The sequence below is a fragment of the Ostrinia furnacalis genome, unplaced genomic scaffold, assembly GCF_004193835.3.
Source record: "Ostrinia furnacalis isolate ACB-3 unplaced genomic scaffold, ASM419383v2 OfSCF6732, whole genome shotgun sequence".
In the NCBI taxonomy this organism is placed as follows: Eukaryota; Metazoa; Arthropoda; class Insecta; order Lepidoptera; family Crambidae; genus Ostrinia; species Ostrinia furnacalis.
The window spans coordinates 72,741-94,081 of NW_021136971.1; the positions used below are offsets into that span (position 1 = coordinate 72,741).

At 42.4% G+C, this 21,341-nt stretch overlaps 1 protein-coding gene across 1 annotated transcript in view; it reads left to right on the forward strand.

The window, feature by feature from the left end:
* The window catches only part of Chbp (chlorophyllide A binding protein), a 35,567-nt gene that overhangs the window by 9,674 nt on the left and 4,552 nt on the right, over positions 1–21,341 (forward strand). The window contains exons 10-44 of the mRNA XM_028318312.1: positions 72–298; positions 527–743; positions 870–962; positions 1,154–1,386; positions 1,732–1,939; positions 2,443–2,538; positions 2,842–3,074; positions 3,398–3,608; positions 3,775–3,873; positions 4,360–4,589; positions 4,846–5,062; positions 5,250–5,342; positions 5,467–5,693; positions 5,902–6,109; positions 6,915–7,010; positions 7,266–7,495; positions 7,813–8,026; positions 8,269–8,358; positions 8,663–8,892; positions 9,181–9,397; positions 9,640–9,744; positions 10,274–10,506; positions 11,364–11,568; positions 11,825–11,920; positions 12,514–12,740; positions 13,298–13,511; positions 14,082–14,177; positions 14,668–14,903; positions 15,395–15,599; positions 16,014–16,109; positions 16,511–16,743; positions 17,269–17,470; positions 17,990–18,088; positions 18,411–18,637; positions 20,510–20,717. Coding sequence (XP_028174113.1) covers positions 72–298; positions 527–743; positions 870–962; positions 1,154–1,386; positions 1,732–1,939; positions 2,443–2,538; positions 2,842–3,074; positions 3,398–3,608; positions 3,775–3,873; positions 4,360–4,589; positions 4,846–5,062; positions 5,250–5,342; positions 5,467–5,693; positions 5,902–6,109; positions 6,915–7,010; positions 7,266–7,495; positions 7,813–8,026; positions 8,269–8,358; positions 8,663–8,892; positions 9,181–9,397; positions 9,640–9,744; positions 10,274–10,506; positions 11,364–11,568; positions 11,825–11,920; positions 12,514–12,740; positions 13,298–13,511; positions 14,082–14,177; positions 14,668–14,903; positions 15,395–15,599; positions 16,014–16,109; positions 16,511–16,743; positions 17,269–17,470; positions 17,990–18,088; positions 18,411–18,637; positions 20,510–20,717 — 6,351 coding nt within the window. The remainder of the gene's footprint in view (positions 1–71; positions 299–526; positions 744–869; positions 963–1,153; positions 1,387–1,731; positions 1,940–2,442; positions 2,539–2,841; positions 3,075–3,397; positions 3,609–3,774; positions 3,874–4,359; positions 4,590–4,845; positions 5,063–5,249; positions 5,343–5,466; positions 5,694–5,901; positions 6,110–6,914; positions 7,011–7,265; positions 7,496–7,812; positions 8,027–8,268; positions 8,359–8,662; positions 8,893–9,180; positions 9,398–9,639; positions 9,745–10,273; positions 10,507–11,363; positions 11,569–11,824; positions 11,921–12,513; positions 12,741–13,297; positions 13,512–14,081; positions 14,178–14,667; positions 14,904–15,394; positions 15,600–16,013; positions 16,110–16,510; positions 16,744–17,268; positions 17,471–17,989; positions 18,089–18,410; positions 18,638–20,509; positions 20,718–21,341) is intronic.

Sequence of the window (21,341 nt, forward strand, 5' to 3'; positions counted from 1 at the left end):
TTTTAGATGTGGTGTCAAAAATATTTCTTATTATAAGGCCTTGATGCTCAACGTATTTTCCTACATTTCAGTTAATCTATGGAAACTGAGTAGGACGAAGCAACTGTCCGCTGAAGCAGAAACAGAAATTGCGGTAGTCATGAGCTCCTATGACATCTTAGATGAGCGGTACTTGGTACCCGTAGACCAGTCCACCGAGGCGTGCTTCTTCTATCCGGAACCACAACCTGGGGTCCCGGTTGTCTTCCCCGGACAATGCGATAATGTAACCGTTGTTCAGAACTTCAACTTGACCCTGGTAAGATATTTATTTATATTTTGATGAGCTCTAATGTTTTGTTTGTAGTTTCTTCTATAATATACGTATTGTTCTCGTAAGGAGAATTATCTTTTCTGGATCATGGGGTCAGCTACTCAATTAAATAAAATCTTCTCCGCGTCGGCTGTGTCATCTGACGTCACGAATAATATTCTTACCAAACTAGGACCAATTTACATAATAAATTAACCATGCAATCATTTCCAGTTCCAAGGTATCTGGTTTGAAATCGAAGCGTACCCCAAGGACCAGCAGCAGGGCCAGTGCGTCAGCCACGAATACGGTTCTGGAGCACTGAACACCCTCAACCTGACATCTTCTCAAATCGTCGATCAGTTTTTGGTAGTCTCTGATGGCGTCTTGAGCTTTACTTCTACTGACAACAGTGCACAAATGGAGATCAACATCAATGTTGACGGAGAAGGTACAACTTGCTAAATAATTCTCTTCTTAACGTTACATTTTTCACATTTTGCTATTCTATTCCTCTCCCTTGAACCGTTCGGATGTTTTACAGTTATTTTTCTTCATATTTATTATATTTTTGCAGTCATAACCATACCTTTTTGGATTCTGGACACTGACTACGAAGATTACGCGCTGGCCTACAGTTGCGTGAACCGAAACGCCGACTTCAGAGCGAGTAAGTTATAAGCTTTTTCAGCTTAATATCTGTATGTTCCCTCACTGAGGGACCAATAGGTATATTAAAAACAGTTTTTAAGTTCTTTTAAGTTTTAACGTTTCTTAGAATACTTATCATTTTAATTAGGAAGCATCAATTTTTGACTTCTATTCCTGGCATGAAATATTAAACTTCTGTCCATTTTTCAGTTTACAGCTGGAAGCTTAGTAGAACAAGATCAGGTCTCTCAGCAAACGCTGTAACTTCCATCAATAGTGCAATGGCGGATGTGGTGGTTTTGGGCCAGCAGTACTATGAGTCCATCGACCAATCTTTGGACGCTTGCTTCTTCTTACCAGAACTGGCACCTGGAGAGCCCGTCATTCTGGTCGGTCAGTGTGACCCGAACATCACTGTTGTACAGGACTTCAATGCAACAAGGGTAAGAGGAATATTATTATCAGTAATGGTCAGACTCGTTTTGAAAAAAAACAGACTTTACAAGTGTCTATCACACAATAGATAAAAAAAATCCTTAATTTTATTTCTATGTAATAAAAATTTCCTTACCTATCACTATTTACGAGTACTATTAACATGATCTGCTTGAAATTCACTTTTAATTAAATCAGAATCAGAACCCAAACAAATCTCAAGGAGTTGCTAACTACTGTTCAGTCAGTTTCGTTGCGTTGAAAATCTAAAAATATTATGTTAATCTAAATATTAATACGTATACTAAAAATGTGTAAATGAGTTAAAATCTAAACTCGATTATTCTCTCCAGTACTTAGGTAATTGGCGCCTCATAGAGAGCTACCCCGCCGATCCTCAGACCGGCACCTGCAACCAAGCGAACTACAGCCCTGGGGCAACTGCTGGCACGGTCACGGTGGTGAACACCCAGGTCATCGACCAGAGCCTGGCTTCCATCACCGGCCAAGCCGTCGCCAGTGCCGATGGAACCGGCAAACTAACTGTCACCTTCCCTAGCAGTAAGAGAATGGTTTTGTCTTCTATTTTCTTAAAGCCTGGTCCGTGAGCACGAAGAATTTTGTCCAATGACCCCAAGCTACCCATCCTTATCGCTCGCGCGTAATTATGTTGCTGTCGCGCTCGCACACTCACTGCGGGCGCCCGTCGCACAGTCGCGACAGCAATATAATAAACGCACGAGCGATAAGGATGGGTAGCTTGGGGTTATTGGACAAAATTCTGCGTGCTCACGGACCAGGCTTTAGAATAAATGGCAGCTTTAGAAGGACACTTGATAACAAATCAAACTATTCTCCAAATTCAAATTCTTCATTAGTATGTGCCCCTATTGTCCCCGGGCAATTAGACCCGTTTCAATATAGCTTGGGCTACCACAAATTCAGGACAATCGGACAAATACTTTTCTATTGAAATAACTATTGTTTGTGGTGCCTTTAAAAAGTTTTTTTTTATTTTATTATAATAAAATAGACCTCCTTTAATTTTTTTTTTCAAATTTCAGCTCCAGATCCTGCAGAACTATGGATCCTAGACACCGACTATGACACATATTCGATAGTATACTCCTGCTCGAACATCGATGAAGAGACGAGACGAGGTAAGATTTAATCATGAAAAACAGTGTTCAAACCAAAAGTATGCATATGTCACCGTAAAATTGTGAATTCCGTCAGATTATAATCTGACGTAGTTAAATTACAATCTAACCTAACCTAACCCACTGTTAGTTTACAATCTAACGCGTTATATTATAAAACTGACAGAGTTCATAATTTCACGTTGACATATATAAACTTTATGATTCAGACACATTCACTCATTTGTAACTTACCAAAAAATCATTGTGTCTGTTGTGATTGTTTTTGCGCCAAGAGGCGTTAACATTTTGTCGTTCATTCAGTGTGGAGTTGGAAGATGAGCCGCACGAGGACTCTGTCTCAAGCTGCCGTGGAAGCCATCGACGAAGTGGTTAACAGCGTGCAGGTCCTGAACAACCGCTACTACCAGATTGTCAACAACTCTGATGCGGCCTGCTTCTACTACCCAGTACCTGACTTCAGCTCTAACGGGGTCACCTTCAGGGGGCAGTGCGATGACACCATCGAAGTTATGCAAAACTTCAGCGTTGCCGACGTAAGAATATCAATTGCACTTACTTGAATAAAACTGAGACATAATGAAGGCCTCACCAGTAGTCTAGAATTTAGTTACGCGCCGTATATTGAATACCTACTCTTATAATTAAAAATAGTCCCTTTTTCATACACCCAAAATAAACTAACATAGCGATTGGCGGGAATCAAACCTTTTGCTTTCCGCCTTAGGCAGTTTGATTTTTCAAGTTATTTATAATTTACTTACATTAGTTTACGGAATCCACGAGAAGAGTAGTTTCCCAGATAGTTTCATCAATGTTTTACTATTCAAACAATTTCAACAATATTTTGTCTGTTCAGTACTTAGGCACATGGCGCAACATCGAGCTATACCCTGCGGCGTTCCAAGGCGGTTCCTGCAACACTGCCCAGTATTCCCTTGGTGATGGAGTCGTTGATGTCCTGAACTCCCAAGTGGTCAACCAGACCTTGGACTCCATCAACGGATTCGCCGTCGTGGCGTCTACCGACGGGAGCGCCAAGTTGCAAGTCACCTTCCCCAATGTTAATGGTAAAATACCCTTTTTATTCATGTTAGAATACCTACTACAATATTACACTTGTGTTAGATTTGGTCAGATTAATTTACAACTTTACACAGAGCGTTTTGATTTAACTAATTTAATGTATACATCGTACTTTTTCATTTTTACCATACCATATTCCTTTAATTTCAGGAATGACTGTTGCCACTCCACTGTGGATCCTGTCAACAGATTATATTACCTACTCACTAGCCTACACGTGTGTGAACATTAACGACGACTACAGGCAAGGTAAGCATGCAATCAGAATCCACCCGCTTTATCGTTCGGAGACCCTATTTTAACTAGCCCGTGACCTCGTACCCGTGGATCCCGTTTTAAACCCTTAGGAGTGGAGTTTCCCGTCTTAGTGAGCACCTACGTTCTAAAAGGAACCCCCATGTAAAATTTGAGACTCCTAGCACATGTAGTTTCTGAGATGTAAGATAAGGCAACTTCACATCTCAGAATTCTAATTATCTAGTTAACTCTTCACACACAGACGCAAGTGTGCTAAATGAGACTAATATTAAATGAAAAGCAAAAAAGCAAACTCAGGATTTTTTTCCATTTTCACCTGGCACGTTTACCCGTCATAATTTAAGTGGCAACTTCAATGAAATGACTATGGCGGCTCATAAACCAGATTATTACTATACCTACTGGCTTAGTAGTTGCAATAGCAGAAGAACCCGTATGAAACATGATAACCTAAATCCTTTGCTTCCTTCAATACAGTTTGGAGCTGGAAGCTCAGCAGAACAAGGGAATTGCCCGCTGCCGCTGCAACAATCATTGCAAACGTTATGAGTGATATCGAGGTCCTGGACCAGCAGTACTTCCGTACCCCTGGCCACGATGCCGAAGCCTGCTTCTACTATCCCGAACATGTTCCTGGAGAGCCCGTGAGGTTCCCGGGACAGTGCAGCGACGACATACCAGTTGAACAAAACTTCAACTTGACCATGGTAAGGATTTACTCCATATCAAAGTCTACAAGTGATAAGACACACTTAATGCTTACAGTATAAACCGTTTACCACATCGATCAAGTGACTCTGAAGTTTGTGACTTCTATGAAAGCGAAATTCTTATCACGCTATCTGTAACGTTATAAACTGGTAATAAATGTGCTCCACATTATGATGATAATTTGTCTCGATGCTCTAAAACTCGTCTACATCTTCAGTTAAGGATAACAGCTCTAATTTAAACGTTTTGCAGTTCGAAGGAATCTGGCACGAAATCCAGGCGTACCCCAAAAGGCAACAACAAGGGAACTGCGTGAACCACCAGTACAGCGCTGGCGATGGCAACTTTCTGGACCTCGTATCCCTGAACGTCATCAACCAGACTTTGGGTATCACCAACGGAACTTTAACCTTCAACTCCACCGACAACAGCGCGAAGATGACCATCACCATCGAAACTGAAGGCGAATGTAAGTTATACTAATTAGAATTCTTATTAGCCATCATCAAACATCAGGCCATGTACTTCATCCACTACGCCAAGACATTTGTGGCACTGTTATAATAACGTTTTATTACTTGCCTATTAATTAGTCAAGTCTACAAGTACTCGTACTGTTACTATTACGTATTTTAATGTTATAATATTTTTTTCAGTTATACAGATTCCCTTCTGGATCGTGGACACCGATTACGATGACTACGCCTTGGCTTATGCTTGCGAAAACGACGGCGAGGACTACAGATATGGTAAATATATATAATTGGATAGTTTTGCAATATAATGAACTAAAAATGGAGTTCAAGTTAAAAAATAGTCTAATTTTGACCTGACGTGTCATGACATTTTAAATGTTGGAACCTGTGATTGCAGTGTACAGTTGGAAGTTGAGTCGAACCAAAGAGTTGTCCGCAAACGCCAACGCTGCTATCGACAGCGCGATTGCAAACGTCGATGTGCTAGACCAGCAGTACTATGAGGACATTGACCAATCCGATAATGCCTGCTTCTTCTTACCCGAGCTACTTCCCGGAGAAGAGGCCGTCTTTCCAGGACAGTGCGAGAACATAACTGTAGTACAGGACTTTAATGCTACAGCTGTAAGTGCCTCATATTCTTAGTCATTTTTTTTTAGTAATGTAGTTATTCAGAATCTACAAAATATTTGCCATGATAGCTTAGCATGTTATGAAACGATGCACAATCTCCCCATAGGATAAAAGCTATGCTATCTTGTCTGCCGCTGCTACGTGGAATCAGCTTTAAAATTTTACTTTACTTTCTTTTGATCGATTAAAATGATTCCAGTACATCGGCCGATGGTTCCTCATTGAGTCTTACCCATCGGTCCACCAAAGCGGCACGTGTAATGACGCAACTTACACTCCTGGCGATAATGACGTCATCGGCGTGAGGAACACGCAAGTGGTCAACCAGGCCCTGGGCAGCATCAGTGGAACTGCTGTGGTTGCTTCGGATGATGGCTCCGGGAAACTTCTGGTCACGTTCCCTAGCAGTGAGTATTTGACTGCGGTTTATATTAATTCCAATGCTATGCGTCTGATCTTTATGTGAACGTTATGATTAAGGATATCAGTTTCGTTACTAAAAGGAGAATGGGCAAAATCGTATGGCGCTTAGTCTATCAGCGGCCAGGAACAATTTTTTGTTTTTTTGGTTTACTATCACCCTACAATCACCCTCAAAAAGTTTTATATCTGTAGTGGAATTAAATACATTTTTATTTTAGATATGTAAGCCTGAGATTTAGCTTATTAATAACTAAGATTAAGTCCTAAAAATAAGGAAATAATATAAAATGACTTGTTTTCTTCAATACATATACATTTATTTTCAAAAACTTCTCCAAAAATAGTTATAATGATAACGTCGTCAGAACTCAGTGCTATAATTACATTAATACATTTAATATAGGTACATAGGCTATTTTATTATATTTATTTTATTCATCAAGACGAGGATATTTTATTGCCGTCATCAGGACACACTGTACATTATTATACATTAATACATTTAAAGTACATAGGCTAGTCTTGTAAACGGTATAATGAGGTTTCGAAATACTTTTGAATACATAACTAATGTTAATAAGTATTTTATACATTGGGTATGCACATTTTTTTGCATATATTATCTAAGTATTTTACCTATATGTATTTTTTTTTCTTAATGAGCTGCAATGTTACGTTCATAGTAAAAGTTAGTCCTTAGTAATAGTACTTTCATTTAATACCTATTTCGTTGTTGGCCGCTCATAGACCATTTTGCTCATTCTCCTTTCTCTTTTTTCCCATTTTTAGGTCCTACACCAAGTGACTTATGGATTCTCGACACGGATTATACATCTTATTCGTTGGTTTACTCGTGTCGCAACTTAAACGCTGATCAACGAGCAGGTAAAGAAACTAAGAACTCATTACGATACACAGTATACACATAAGTAAAGTTAATGTGGTCAGTTACTGCACCAAGCAATTTTTCTTATTATTGTCAATACGTACCAGCATATTTAAAATAACAGATGATTATCTTGCATTATGTTGTAGCAGATTCAATAATACACAAAATTGTTTAGATACTAATAAATCCTTAAATGATCTTAAAGGCATTTACTGCAATTAAATAATTTCAATTTTGATTTACCTTTTTAGTCTGGAGCTGGAAACTGAGTAGGACAGGTAGCCTCACTGAGAATGCGAACAACGCAATCAACCAAGTGATAGACACCGTCAACGTCCTCGACCAACGCTACTATTACCAAATCGACCGCTCCGAAGAAGCGTGCTTTTACTTCCCTGAACCTGATTTTACTAGACCAGTCCGCTTCAGAGGCAGATGCGACCAAAACATTGCTGTCGTTCAGAACTTCGATGCTGCTAGGGTAGGTTTTGTGAAAAAACCATCATCATCATCCATTTAGTTTCCAGTGCATGAGGACGACCTGGCTAGTTGGGTTGGGAAGGCTATATTGTCATTTTAATACCTACGAAGTTTGAGCAATCAGACTGAGCACTGATCTTAATAACCTACATACCGCATCATCTTCCCGTGCTTGTGAAATAACACGTTCTGGAACGAAACTTGCTTGCAATCCATCTTAATTTGACAGCGAAAAGGAATTCCATATTATACCATAAACCTTATATTATCAACTGCCCTAACGACAGTTTGACATTTTACCTATCTATTTGTGTTTAGTACTTGGGTGTATGGCACAACATCCAATGGTACCCCTCGAGCTTCCAAGAGGGTACTTGCAACAACGCCGAGTACACGTTAGGGGACAATGGCGTCATCGTGTTCAACACTCAAGTCATCAACCAGACCCTGGACACGATCACAGGTCTGGCAGTGCCCGTTCCCTCTGAGAACGGGTCCGCCATCCTGGAGGTGACCTTCCCTGGAGCTCCTGGTAAGATTATCTGCTTTCCTGGTGTGTTGTTGTTCTCCCTACATCGGTCATAAACCTTCTGGACAAGTCGATGGACTCATGTCAGACGCCTGTCATGACTCATGACTCTTAAAGTCAGATAACTGACTGTCAAAACTATCTGGAATTTATCACCACATGTGTCATTTCATTAATATCTTCGCTTTTTAATTGATTACTGTTGCTAGTTGGTCCACGATTTTACACTTCTATTTCTCTTGCAGGTGTAACTCCATACTGGGTGCTTGCCACAGATTATGATAGTTACTCCTTGGTATACACTTGTGTTGAAGAGGATGAAGAATACAAGAACGGTATGTTGGCAGTACTTGGATTCTGTTTGTTGGTTGGTGTCGCTTTCACGCCTAAACCACTGTAGCTGAACCAATTTTGATGAAATACATTGAGATAGTTTGAGCCCCAGGAAAGGACATGTGATAGGTTTTTTCCCGGTTTTTGAAACAGAGACGCGTGCGATAACGTTTTTCTGTCACAGACAAAATTCTACGCGGGCGGGAAGCTAGTATTTCATAAACAATCTATAAGAGTACCCAGTATGTACCTCGTGGCAGTACTTGTGGAGGAAGGGGTCCTATATGATGAATCATCTACTTTCAGTTTGGAGCTGGAAGTTGAGCAGGTCCAGACAGCTGTCTAATGCCTCTGCAGTGGAAATCGACAACGTAGTGAGCCAGGTGCAAGTGCTGGACGACCGGTACTACAGAACCGCGGACCAGAGCCCAGAGGGCTGCTTCTACTATCCCGAGCCTCAGCCTGGCCAGGTCGTGAGGTTCCCCGGAACATGTAGCAACGACATCCCGGTTGTACCGAACTTCAATATGACATTGGTAAATATTTGCTATTTGTGGAATTTACAAAGTATTGATTAATTAACAAGGGCGCAGCACCAATGTCTTTCCTTAGATAGCTACAGGATCAACATTTGATTTAGGTGATACCCAAAGTCGTCTTTAACAAATCTAATTTCATGCAGTTTTTGTTCTTGTTTATCATATAGTAAACATTATTAAAATCGTTGAGGATTTTCCATGTGAATATAACATTGTATTCGTTGCTGTTTTACATTTAAGCCTTGTCACGTCACTTTCCTGATGGTATGTTTAACTCATTCACAGTTCGAAGGCATCTGGCACGAAATCCAGGCTTACCCCAAGGAGCAGCAGCAGGGCCAATGCGTCCGCCACGAGTACAGCCCTGGTGCCGGCAATACCCTGGACCTGATCTCCTCGTCTGTCAGCGACCTTTCTCTTGGACAAACAGCAGGAGTTCTGAGCTTTACATCCACCGACGGTAGCGCTAGGTTGAGCATAACCATCAACTCCAATGGCACAGGTATAACTTTTCTCGTAGACTTATGGCCGCTTTCACATAATTATTAGGGCGTGAGAAGCGAACATAGTATGAAATTATCGGCAGCGCGACTGTCGCGCGTCAGTCGCGCGTCAGTCGTGCGTTTGTCGCGCTGCTAAAGTCGCCTAAATGTGAAAGCACTCTAAGAACTCAGTTTAATTAGGTACTTTGAAAGATTTTCTTACATTTCATGACTATGACCTTGATACATGACTATGTTTTAGACATAACCATTCCCTTCTGGATTGTGGACACGGATTACGCTAACTACGCCCTCGCCTACGCTTGCGTGGACGAACAAACCGTCAACGACATGGACTACAGGAGAGGTATGTTTTTTTCAATATGATACAAGAATTTCCCCAATGTAACATTAAATTTTATAGAAATTTTGAAAAATGTATCTTGATGATTAGCATTTTAGAGGTTTTCATAAGTTATTGAAACAGTAAAAACTTAAAGCTGTAATGAGTCATTTTTTCATCGTACAGTCAGCGTCCAATAGTTGACACCCAGTGGCCAAAAAGTTTTTTTTTGGCTTTGTTTTTTTTGGCTAACTACTTTGCGTGTCACGAACTATTTGATGCTGACTGTACCTAAATGATGAAAAGATAACCATTATTTTTACTCCATATTATCATATTTTAGACATAGACGCAATTATCAACAATCATTTATCTAACGTAGCGTAACGTAAGGAAGGACGTCCACCCACAAGGAAGGCGCTGGATTCAGGCCGCCACCTCCACAAATAATTGGGGGAGGCCTATGTTCAGCAGTGGAAGGCTGTTCCTATGGCTGAAAATGATGATGATTTATCTAACTGATAATAGATCTAAACGACCATTATCCTTGCAGTGTTCAGCTGGAAACTTAGCAGAAACAGGGACGGCCTGTCTACCGCCTCTGCCGCGAGCATCGACGCAGCCATTGCCTCCATCGATGTTTTGGAGAACAAGTACTACGAGGTCATCGACCAGTCGGCCCAGGCGTGCTTCTTCATGCCTGACCTTCAGCCTGGAGAACCCGTCGTCTTCCCCGGACAATGCGACCCTGATATACCAGTTGTGCAAAACTTCGACGCCGCCGCGGTAAGAATCACTCTGATAGGTGACCTAAACTGAATTGTCCCACCAAACTTATTGACAGAGGGGCGCCACTATCGTTCAACTGTTTATTTTCCAACATGGCAAAATTCGGAATCAGCCGGTATTGACGGTGGCGCCCCGCTGTCAATGTCACGTGTAGGAAAGTTCAGTATATTGGGTCTATAAGCTTCATTTCTTCGTGGAAATCCTTGGGGAAGCCTTTGTCCAGCAGTCTTTCGGCTGAAACGAACGAACGAATAAGCTTCATTGGCCTATGATCGCGCTGGTGATTGCGATCAGCCCACGTTGGTGTGGTTCAAGCTTTACTCGACATGTACCGACATTAATAACTATGCCTTAACGCTTGTTAATAATCAGACACACAATATTGAATTCATTAATATCATTCATACGGAAAAGTTAGATAACGTAAGTAGTACCTACCTATACTTAACACTCGTACTCGTACGTTGTGGTACGAGCGCGGTACACTCGATTTCCACTGCTAACCTTGCAGATAACTCAAATGACTCAGATGACAAGAAATCCATAGAAATATTCTGGGTTAAGATACATTTTGATATTGAATCAGATGATACCAGTTAAAGGCATCAGACAATATATTATAGGTACAGGGTGGAAACGATAAGACGTGATCTAACTCGATCATTTCTAAACTAAGTAGTTTAGAAAAAAGATAAAGATTTCTAAAAACTGATTACTGACCCTGAAAATGCTTCACGACCTGGATAGTTTAGTTTTCATACATTTGGTACAGCTTACTCTTGTTTGGTCGAATCCACCCGTCGTTTCAAGCCTTTTTCGAAACCTGAGTCTTAAGCTGGGCCATCATCTTTTAGTATCTGGGTCGTTGGCGAGCCATCGAGGTCTACCACACGGAGTTCCAAACCGGGGAATGCAGCGAAGCGAACTACGCCCTCAACACTAACGGCAACGTCGACGTCATGAACACCCAAGTCATCAACGAGACTCTATTCACCATGAATGGGGTCGCAGTTGCGGCTACGGACGGCACTGGGAAATTGGAAGTCACTTTCCCTACCAGTAAGTCTTTGACTTCTTTAGCATTTGCAATTTTAGCCTGTAATGTCAACTTGCAAAATGTACAATTTCGCCTGTATTCACCAAGTCTCACAGTGCGCGTGGACGCACTGGGTGACACACGAACCAATCACAGAGCTCTATTCAACGCTGTGCGTTCGATTTGCTGCTTCACTTAAGCAAGTATCGTTTGTGAATACGGGCATTACGTCTGTTTATTGGGTAAATATCAGAGGAAATAATTATGTTTCCTTTGCAGGTCCTACACCATCGCCGTACTGGATCCTAGATACAGACTACCTATCCTATGCCTTGGTCTACAGCTGTGTTAATATTGACGCAGAACAAAGAAGAGGTAATCATAATAATCCTTAGAATTTATAAGCTAAGGCCCGCTACTAAGGCTGACATCACACAGACTGCACCACAACAACCGCACGCAGTCGCTATATTCAACTGCATGCAGTTGTCTGCTGACTTTCTCAAAGAGACAAGGAGTTAATATTGGCTTCACTCGACTGCAGCCGACCGCGTGCAGTTGAACGTACAACTGCATGCAGTTAAACATAATTATAGACCACGCGCGGTAGCTGCGATGCAGTCCGTGTGATGTCAGCCTAAGGCCCGATTCGACCAAACTTTTATCCGAGGATAAATCCTGGTATAACTGGCACATTGACAGTTTCAGTGTGGGAAATATGTTAAAACTGACGATTTGTTCTGAGATTAATATTTACTCTTGTTTGGTCAAATCCACCCTAAGAGCGGCAATACACGGACCGCTTGAAGCAGTCAGGGTCGACAGCTTCAAGCTGTCGACTGCACAGTGAACTGCAGAGTTCTATGGACGAACATACACAAACTGCTCGAGCAGTTGCAACTGATCAAGCGGTCGGTGTATTGCCGGCCTTAGTTTTTCATTTTACTGAGGGAAACTTATCATTGCAGTGTGGGCTTGGAAACTCGCCCGAGAGAGGTCTCTGTCGGCTAACGCGGTCGCTGCTATCAACCAAGTCATGGACACCGTGAACGTCCTAGATGATCGCTACTTCAAGAGTGTCGAGCAAAACGACGAAGCATGCTTCTACTACCCAGAGGCCGACGGTAGTGCTGTCGTCTTCAGGGGACAGTGTGATGACAATGTCACTGTCGTCTCCAACTTCAATGCTACCTTGGTACTACACTTCATTTTTAACACGCTTTTATTAGGTCGTCGTAAACGTACTCGTAACTAACTATGCAATGGAATCTAAGAATCTGAATTACACGCACTTCTAATTCTTATATCATCATGAAACTTGGCAATTATATGTAGATTAGATGACAATACAATATTATGGTACCATTGGAACTCCTAAACGAAATGGCGGAATCGCATCAAGTTTGGGTTCGTTGGATTTGTCTTTTCGAGCACATTAGTGCTAGATGATGTCCAGGGTCCTGATGATGAAGTCGACAGGTGTCCATAGGAACTCTTAAACGAAACGGCGGAAATTTGGCCTTTTAGTGCAGTAATTAAAGCGTGTTTTAGTCTTTTCAACTATTAATTTATTTAATAAATAAGTAATACCTCAGTCATCCTTCGATCCTCGTCGAAGTTGAACTATTGTGACGAACCCATTCTAACATTATCTACCCATAATATTTGGCGTTCCTGTTAGCGAGAAATCAGCACCTGGTAAATTCGAGAGTCGTACTCCTGCAGCTACAATAACATTCTTCTCCATTCCAGTACCAAGGCACATGGTATGACATCCAGAGCTACCCAGCTAACTTCCAGACGGGCACTTGTAACACTGCCACGTACACCTCTAACGGAGGAGTGTTAGAGGTTCTGAACACGCAAGTCGTTGATCAGGAGCTAGCCAGCGTGTCGGCCACAGCCGTTCCTGCCTACACCGACGGCTCAGGCAAGCTCGTCGTGTCCTTCCCTGCTGGGTCTGGCCGTAAGTGTAATTGTAAATTCATTAAGGATAGATAGATATATGGATATAAGTAAGGTTTATTTGCAAAACACATTGACACACTAAGCAAAAAGTAATAGTAATAAACACAACAGTAGCGAGAAAAATAATACATTACAAGGAATAAAAAAGAAAATCCTGCGCTAAGGTGTAAGTGTGCCGCAGCGATGCAAAAAAGCAGAGAGCTCAGTGTAGATACTGCTCTAAAAATGAGCAGAACACTGATTTTCAGCTCTTGCTTGAAAAAAAAGGAAGACGTATGAGAATGGTGGAGAATAAGGTATGGCTGCTATAGTTCGCATTGAATAATAGTAGATGATATCCCACCACTTCCTTGGAGTTTCAGAAATTGGCAATTTATCTCACGCGAACTTTAAGAGAATCTGAAGGAACATTGCACTATTTTGTTCCATTTGTCTACTCTTACACGTTCACGAACACTTAATTGGTGATACAACTCAAAATCTTGCTAGCTACAAGAATGAAAAATGCCCAGCACTAGCCAAAAGTCTATAAATACATAAATAATGCATTTATATATTTTTGTTTCAGAAACAAGAGATGTGCCATACTGGATCTTGGATACAGATTACACTAGCTATTCCCTCGTGTACTCTTGTACAAATGTTAATGAAGAAACACGTCGCGGTAAGAACCTTTTTTTTACTTCCTACCCAACCCTGGAGATATAGGTTAAATACTCCATTTTCCAGTTCTATGGCTGAAAATGATGATGATAATAATGGTAAATTAGATGATCATCGTCATCATTTTCAGCCATAGAACGTCCACTGCTGAATATAGGTCTCCCCGAATGATTTCCACAATGGCCGCTTGGTGGAGACCTATGTTCAGCAGTGGACGTTCTATGGCTGAAAATACGATGCTTTCCGGTACGATGCCTCCACTCCAGAACCTTGCTGCCCCATCGGCCGTCAGTTCTGCGTACTATGTGCCCTGCCCATTACCACTGCAGCTTGCTAATCCGTTGAGCTATGTCAGCGACTTTAGTTCGTTTACAGATCTCCTCATTTCTTTCATTCGATCCCGTAAAGAAACACCGAGCATAGCCCTCTCCATAGCACGCTGTGAAACTGATGATGATTGGGCTGTATTTAAACACAAATTACAATTTCAGTGACCAGCTGGAAATTAAGTAGGAGCCAATCGCTGTCTACCGAATCGGATACCGCAATCAACGCTGCGATGGCTGAGGTGCAAGTCCTCCGCCAACAGTACTACCTACAGAGAAATCACTCGGAGGAGGCCTGCTTCTATTATCCGGACAACTTCGGAGGACCAGTCATCTTCAATGACGGACAGTGCCCGCCTGCCGACCAAGTCAACACCGTGGCCAACTTTGACGCAAACAGCGTAAGTCTACCTACTTACTTAGGCTGAGTTGCACCACCTAACTTTGACCGTCTATAACGACAACCGGCGTTTTTTGTATGGAATTTGACAGATTTTTGACGTTTGTCAAAGTTAAAGTAAGATGGTGCAACCCAGCCTTAGAAATTACACATAGGTTCGAATAGCATAGTTGGCCGCAAGCGTTGAGGATACCTAAATTACTTTAGTAACATTTGGAAATTATTTTTAACTTATTTTATATTCCGTTAGTAAATTAATTTTTATTCAATATAAGATTCTTCATTGGCTGCATCGCATGAAACTGCATTTAAAAGCATGAACTTTTTTAAATTGCAACTTAGGTAGTGTTTCGTAAAATCAAAACACCCCTTTTTAAAGGAAGAGCAGTCGAAAGACATTGTGTTCGACTTCCATTCAGCAAATCGATTACCTATTTCAATTTTTTTAGATGCTCTTTAGCAAAAAAATAAAAACTATTTGCAATTTCACAGTTCGCGGGAACTTGGCACGAAGTGGAGCGATTCCCGTCTGAGCTTCAAACAGGCGCGTGCGCAGCCAGCCAGTTCGACATCGGCACCGGCGGCACGTCAACCTTGACACATACCATTGTGTTCAACGAGAGCCAGCTGACCCTGACAGGCAGCGCGACGGCCAACGCTAACGGAGTCATCGCTGTCACGATTAACAATGCAGAAGGTACCTACTTCTTTCTGACCTCTTGATATTTCACTGGAGCTCTTAAAACTTCGAACTCCTCGTATTAATCAGAAGAACAATCTCGTTGCGGGTCCAATAACAGTTTAACTTTCCCCCGGGACAAACTTGATCTTCACTGGTTCAGTTTTTATTGGCGGTCAAGCTATAGCTCTTGGCTACACAGGAGTTGCAGCGGCGGGAACGAGAGATGGGAATAGTCCCGTAGCCCTTGAAACTTGAACGCGTAGAAGTCTAGTAGACTAAGTTCCTACAAACCGTTAATACTTGAATATCAATGAATTAAGTATCCTATAGCTTTTATATGATCATCGTCTATCGTTCTTCTTCTAACTATTTATCAAACCCAAAAAATTACAAAATCGCCTTGTAAATGGAATGTAAAATCTTTCACAGTGAACATCAACAACAACTTGTACGTCATCGCTACCGACTACTCCGAGTACGCCTTGCTGTATGCATGCAGGACCCTTAGCAATACATCAAGACAAGGTAAGCATTCATTACCTAGTTAGGTACTTTACTACCAGTAAAATTTTCACAAAATTCCGACTCTCAAATCCAGTATACAGCTAATTTCGTGTCGAGAAAACTACAAAGTAGTTCTTGCAACCTGCCTGATCGCATGAAAAACTGTTCTTTTGTGATTTTGACGTTGTTGGCCCTTTTATTGGTCAGGTACTTAAATACATTTATGACGTTTAAGTACCTACTTAAGTATAAGTATCACCGATCAACGATCCGACGCGTTATTCTATTTGAGCTTTTGAGTATTTTAATGCTCCAAGGTTTGAGCAAAAGAATGAGCCTTAATTTTTTTGCTCAGTCAAGTATTCTTGTGCTATAAGTATCTTGTAATATAATACTAAGTCCAAAGACTTTTCTTTCTCCAGTGTACAGTTGGAAACTCAGCCGCAACTCCGACGGGCTGTCTGTTTCTGCAGTCGCCACCATCGACGCCATAGTCCGTGAGGAGGTGGACCTCCATCGCAGTTACTACGAGCCCACAGCCCAGGACAACGATGCCTGCTTCTACTACCCAGTGTTCGACACGCTCCCCAATGCCATCCAGTTGCCTGGACCCTGCCCTGACATCCCGGCTGTGGCTAACTTCAACCTTCAAATGGTAAGTTTTCGTTCATCATCTCAGCCATAGGACGTCCACTGCTGAACATAGACCTCCCCCAATGCTTTCCATGTTGCCCGGTTGGTAGCGGCCTGCGTCCAGCGCCTTCCTGCTACCTTTATGATGTCGTTGGTCCACCAAAATAGTGACTAGACAAATTTTCACACATCCTTTAAGGATTTCTACAACGACCAGTACTGCTCTGTCCGCTCAGGTGCTTCTCGCGACATTTACTAGATAGATCGTCTGTACCCCGGGTGGCCTACCCATACTAAGTTTTCTAGTGCATTGTCGCCACTCGAGAACTTTTCAGCCGTAACAGCTAACAGTTCTATGACCTAAGCTATGTCCGTGCGAGTGTGTTTCTAACGCTGCATGCGGGCGTTAGTGTTGAGTTTTAAAATTGGTTTTAAAGGCTGGCCCACTAGGACAACGTTTTTCCCTATGATCTCCACAAGATTCCCACGTTCCGCGATCATTGCCGTGGCTTGTAACTGACACTATAAATCTATTATTTCATTTCAGTACCTCGGCCAATGGTACGAAGTTCAAAGGTACCCGCAAGCGAACCAACGGGGAAGATGCAACCGTGCTAGGTACAGTGAGCTGTCAGACACATCTTTCAACGTCTACAACTACCAAGTCATGGACCGACAGCTGAATTCAATCAGCGGATATGCCACAATCTCGTCATCTGACGGCAGCGGAGCCCTTACTGTCAATTTAGGTAAGACTAGCGGCCGCCCACGACGCGTGGATACCGTTTTACCCCTTTATCTATCTTACGCGGCTTAAATTTTTTGATACAAATGTTTTTTCCCGCTAATTCTCATTCCCGTGGGGATTCCTATGTATACTATAACCTGCCCAGGAGTATAAAGAATAATTGTACCATGTTTTGTTAAAATCCGTCGAATAGTTTTTGTTTTTATAAGGAACATACAGACAGACAGACAGACAAAAATTTAACTGATTGCATTTTTGGTATCAGTATCGATCACTAATCACCCCCTGATAGTTATTTTTAAAATATATTTCATGTACAGAATTGACCTCTCTACAGATTTATTATAGGTAAGTAGATATAGATTATTGCTTGTATTGATGGAAACAACCTTATTCTCTAATCCTCCTCTTTATAAATATTTAGAGAGGCTTATTCATTCCTGACAGGAGCCAATCGCATGGACACTTTGTCCCTGACGTGAAATCTAATAAGTAAACTTATTTTATTTCATCTCAACAGGAGCCAACCGTGTGGGCACCCTCTCCGTCCTCGACACAGACTACTCGAGCTATGCGCTTCTCTACAACTGCCGCAACTTGACCAACGGTGATAGACAAGGTACTTTATTAACTTACAACTAAAATTCCTATCTAAATAGAAAACCACTTCATAATTTTTAAATAGATCAGAAAAATTGCTTTGTTATAAAGATTTTTTTTTCTTTCAAACTTTTAAGCCAATTGAAGTAAAATTTAATTTTTAATTCTAATGTTTTCAATAAACACATACTTACCTACATAATTAGATAATGAAAGTGAAGTCAAAACTCAAAATTGAAAACGTCATTAGGTATACCTATTTAACGTGGAATTTCATTACCTACTTACTAATCCAAATACCGAATAGTGTATCACCCTTTTTCAATATTTTTCAAATCCAGTGGCCAGCTGGAAGCTGAGCAGAACCAGAACTCTCAGCGACGCATCGAACGTCGCCATCAACGCGCTCATCGCCTCAACACAGGGCCTCAACCAGGACTACTACTTCGATACAGACCAGAGCGAGGAGACCTGCTTCTACGTGCCTTCTGTGGACCTCAACCGCGCGCCGAGGTTCCGCGCGCGGTGTGACAACGTCACTGGCATGGCGAACTTTGATATGCAGAGGGTGAGAGAATTATTATGATATTCGTTCGTTCGTTTCAGCCGAAAGACGTCCTGCTGGACAAAGGCCTCCCCCAACGATTTCCACAAAGATAGGTCCTGCGCCGGTCGCATCCAGTCACCTCCCGCGACCTTCACCAGATTATTACGATATTAGCCGCCTGATATGCTTCTACGTGCCTTCTGTGGACCTCAACCGCGCGCCGCGGTTCCGCGCGCGGTGTGACAACGTCACTGGCATGGCGAACTTTGATATGCAGAGGGTGAGAGAATTATTACGAAATTCGTTCGTTCGGTCGTTTCAGCCGAAAGACGTCCTGCTGGACAAAGGCCTCCCCCAACGATTTTCACAAAGACCGGTAGTGCGCCGGTCGCATCCAGGCACCTCCCGCGACCTTCACCAGATTATTACGATATTAGCCGCCTGATATAGTACTTACCTACACGGTCGAGTCAACTAATAAAGCGCACCTGACAGCCGTCACGTCACCAGTAGCGGCGTAAGGGGGGGGCGGTGGGGGCGGTCCGCCCCGGGTGCCAAGCATCAGGGGGTGACACAAGTCGCGCAGATTAGTACCTACTCACTAGCACATTTGCATGGCAAATCCGCGGTCTGTCATGATACGGGGGGGTGCGATTGTCTTTCAAATCGGTAGGTAACCCCAAAGCCCNCTGTCATGATACGGGGGGGTGCGATTGTCTTTCAAATCGGTAGGTAACCCCAAAGCCCTGGGGGGTAACAGGGGGTGCCATAGGACTTGTGACGGGGGGGGGGGGGTGATCGCCCCGGGTGCCAACCCATGCTACGCCGCCACTGCACGTCACTTCGACGCTCTGATACGAACGCGGAGATGTATGCGGGTGAGCGGGAGAGAGTCGCATGCTAACTGCGCACCTAAATGCGCAGTGATATTATTAGCCGGGGCTACCTGTACTATGCCAGATTGAATTAATGATTGAATCTTATGAGACGGTTAAGTATAAAGTCTAAACTTTGACAGTAACTATAACGATAACCGGTGTTTTTTGTATGGAGTTTGACAGATTTTTGACGTTTGTCAAAGTTAAAGTAAGATGGTGCAACCTAGCCTAAGAATCAGCCGAAAATAGCTAGTGTCTAGTATCCTATCATATTCTATGCACTAACCATTTGGCGAGACTGATGTCATAGCAACGCCATTCTTCTTCGTCTCAATCGTCTTGATGAGATGGTCATGAGTTGTGATATCTCGCCATCTTTCCCAGTTGGTCAACTCAGTGCACTCATAAAGGAAGACGCCCAAAGCAGTATTGATTTGATAAATAAAACATCTCTCAAAGTGGTCGTGGTCCCCTCTGGCCACGTGGTCCTGCTGCCTTCATCCTACAAATCGGAATATCCACTTCGATGGTAGAGTCATCTTCATCATCATCATTCGTCATCATTTTCAGCCATAGGACGTCCACTGCTTAACACAGGCCTCCAATGATTTCCACAATGATTGGTGGCGGCCTGCATCCAGCGCCTTTCCGCTACTTTATGAGGTCATCTTGGTTTATCTTAAGGCTATGTTCAGATGGCAAAATTTTAACGCGCGTTTTCAAATCGCGCGACTAGACATCGTAGTATTTACATACAACCGATCACATGAGAAAAAGTCTCTAGACGCAGGCGATCAGCTATGTAACGCCCGTTGACTGTTCAGATGAGCGCGCGCTTCCATCGCAATAGCATCTTCCACGTCCATTTTCTAAGCTCTATCGAAACAGACTGACGAGTTCCTCGCAACGCGCGTTAGCGCTTGTCATGTGAACTCTTTATAAATGTAATTTATTCCGAGTTGACCTGCCGGACCTGCAGAACATAGCCTAAATAAACAATATCTTCACTCCTCAGTACCTGGGCTGGTGGCACGAGATCGAGGCGTACCCAGCAGACGAGGACCGTGGCGAATGCGCGAGCGTCCGCTACGAAGCCGACGGTACCACAGTGAGGTACACCAGCACTGGAGTCTTCGACCTGTTCGGAATGGTCACCACCGGCACTGTCGTGGCGGAATCCGACGGAAGACTGACCACGACATCCTCGAACGGCGTCATCGATGGTCAGTTTGGACTTCTTGCGTGTATTATTCGAGGTTTTGAGAACATCATCTCGAAATATTAAACAATTTCGTCACCAAAACTATGATTACAGTCAGCGTCAAATAGTTCGCGACACCCAAAGTTGTCACTGATTCCCGCTGAAAACCAGCTTGCTTCTCGACGCGTCTTTCCATTCTATACATAGCCAGAACGCAAGGGTGTGAAACTAATCGAGTATAGTTTGGATGTGACTTTTTTTACTAAGCTCCTCCAAACTATACACGACCAGTACGCATACGCTGCGTACTGCTCGCGTATACTTTGTAGTGACTTAGGTCAATTATCTTACTCCGAAATATACATCGTCAGTACGCATACGGACTAATCATGTATGTATTGTAATAAGTTCGCGATTACAATGTATACGCGAGTACTTAGTTGCATGCTCGTCATTTTGACTTATTTACCTCTCTTTCTATTACATATTAATTCATAACTGCGTGTCTACTTTAAACATTGAATCAATTTCGACACGTGCCATTGTTTTGATAAAGAGCTTTTTGGTGTTTCATATTCTGCCATAGAAAAGATATTGGTTTTGGGGCTGAATAACTCTTAAATTAAGAATTATGTATGTCAAAATG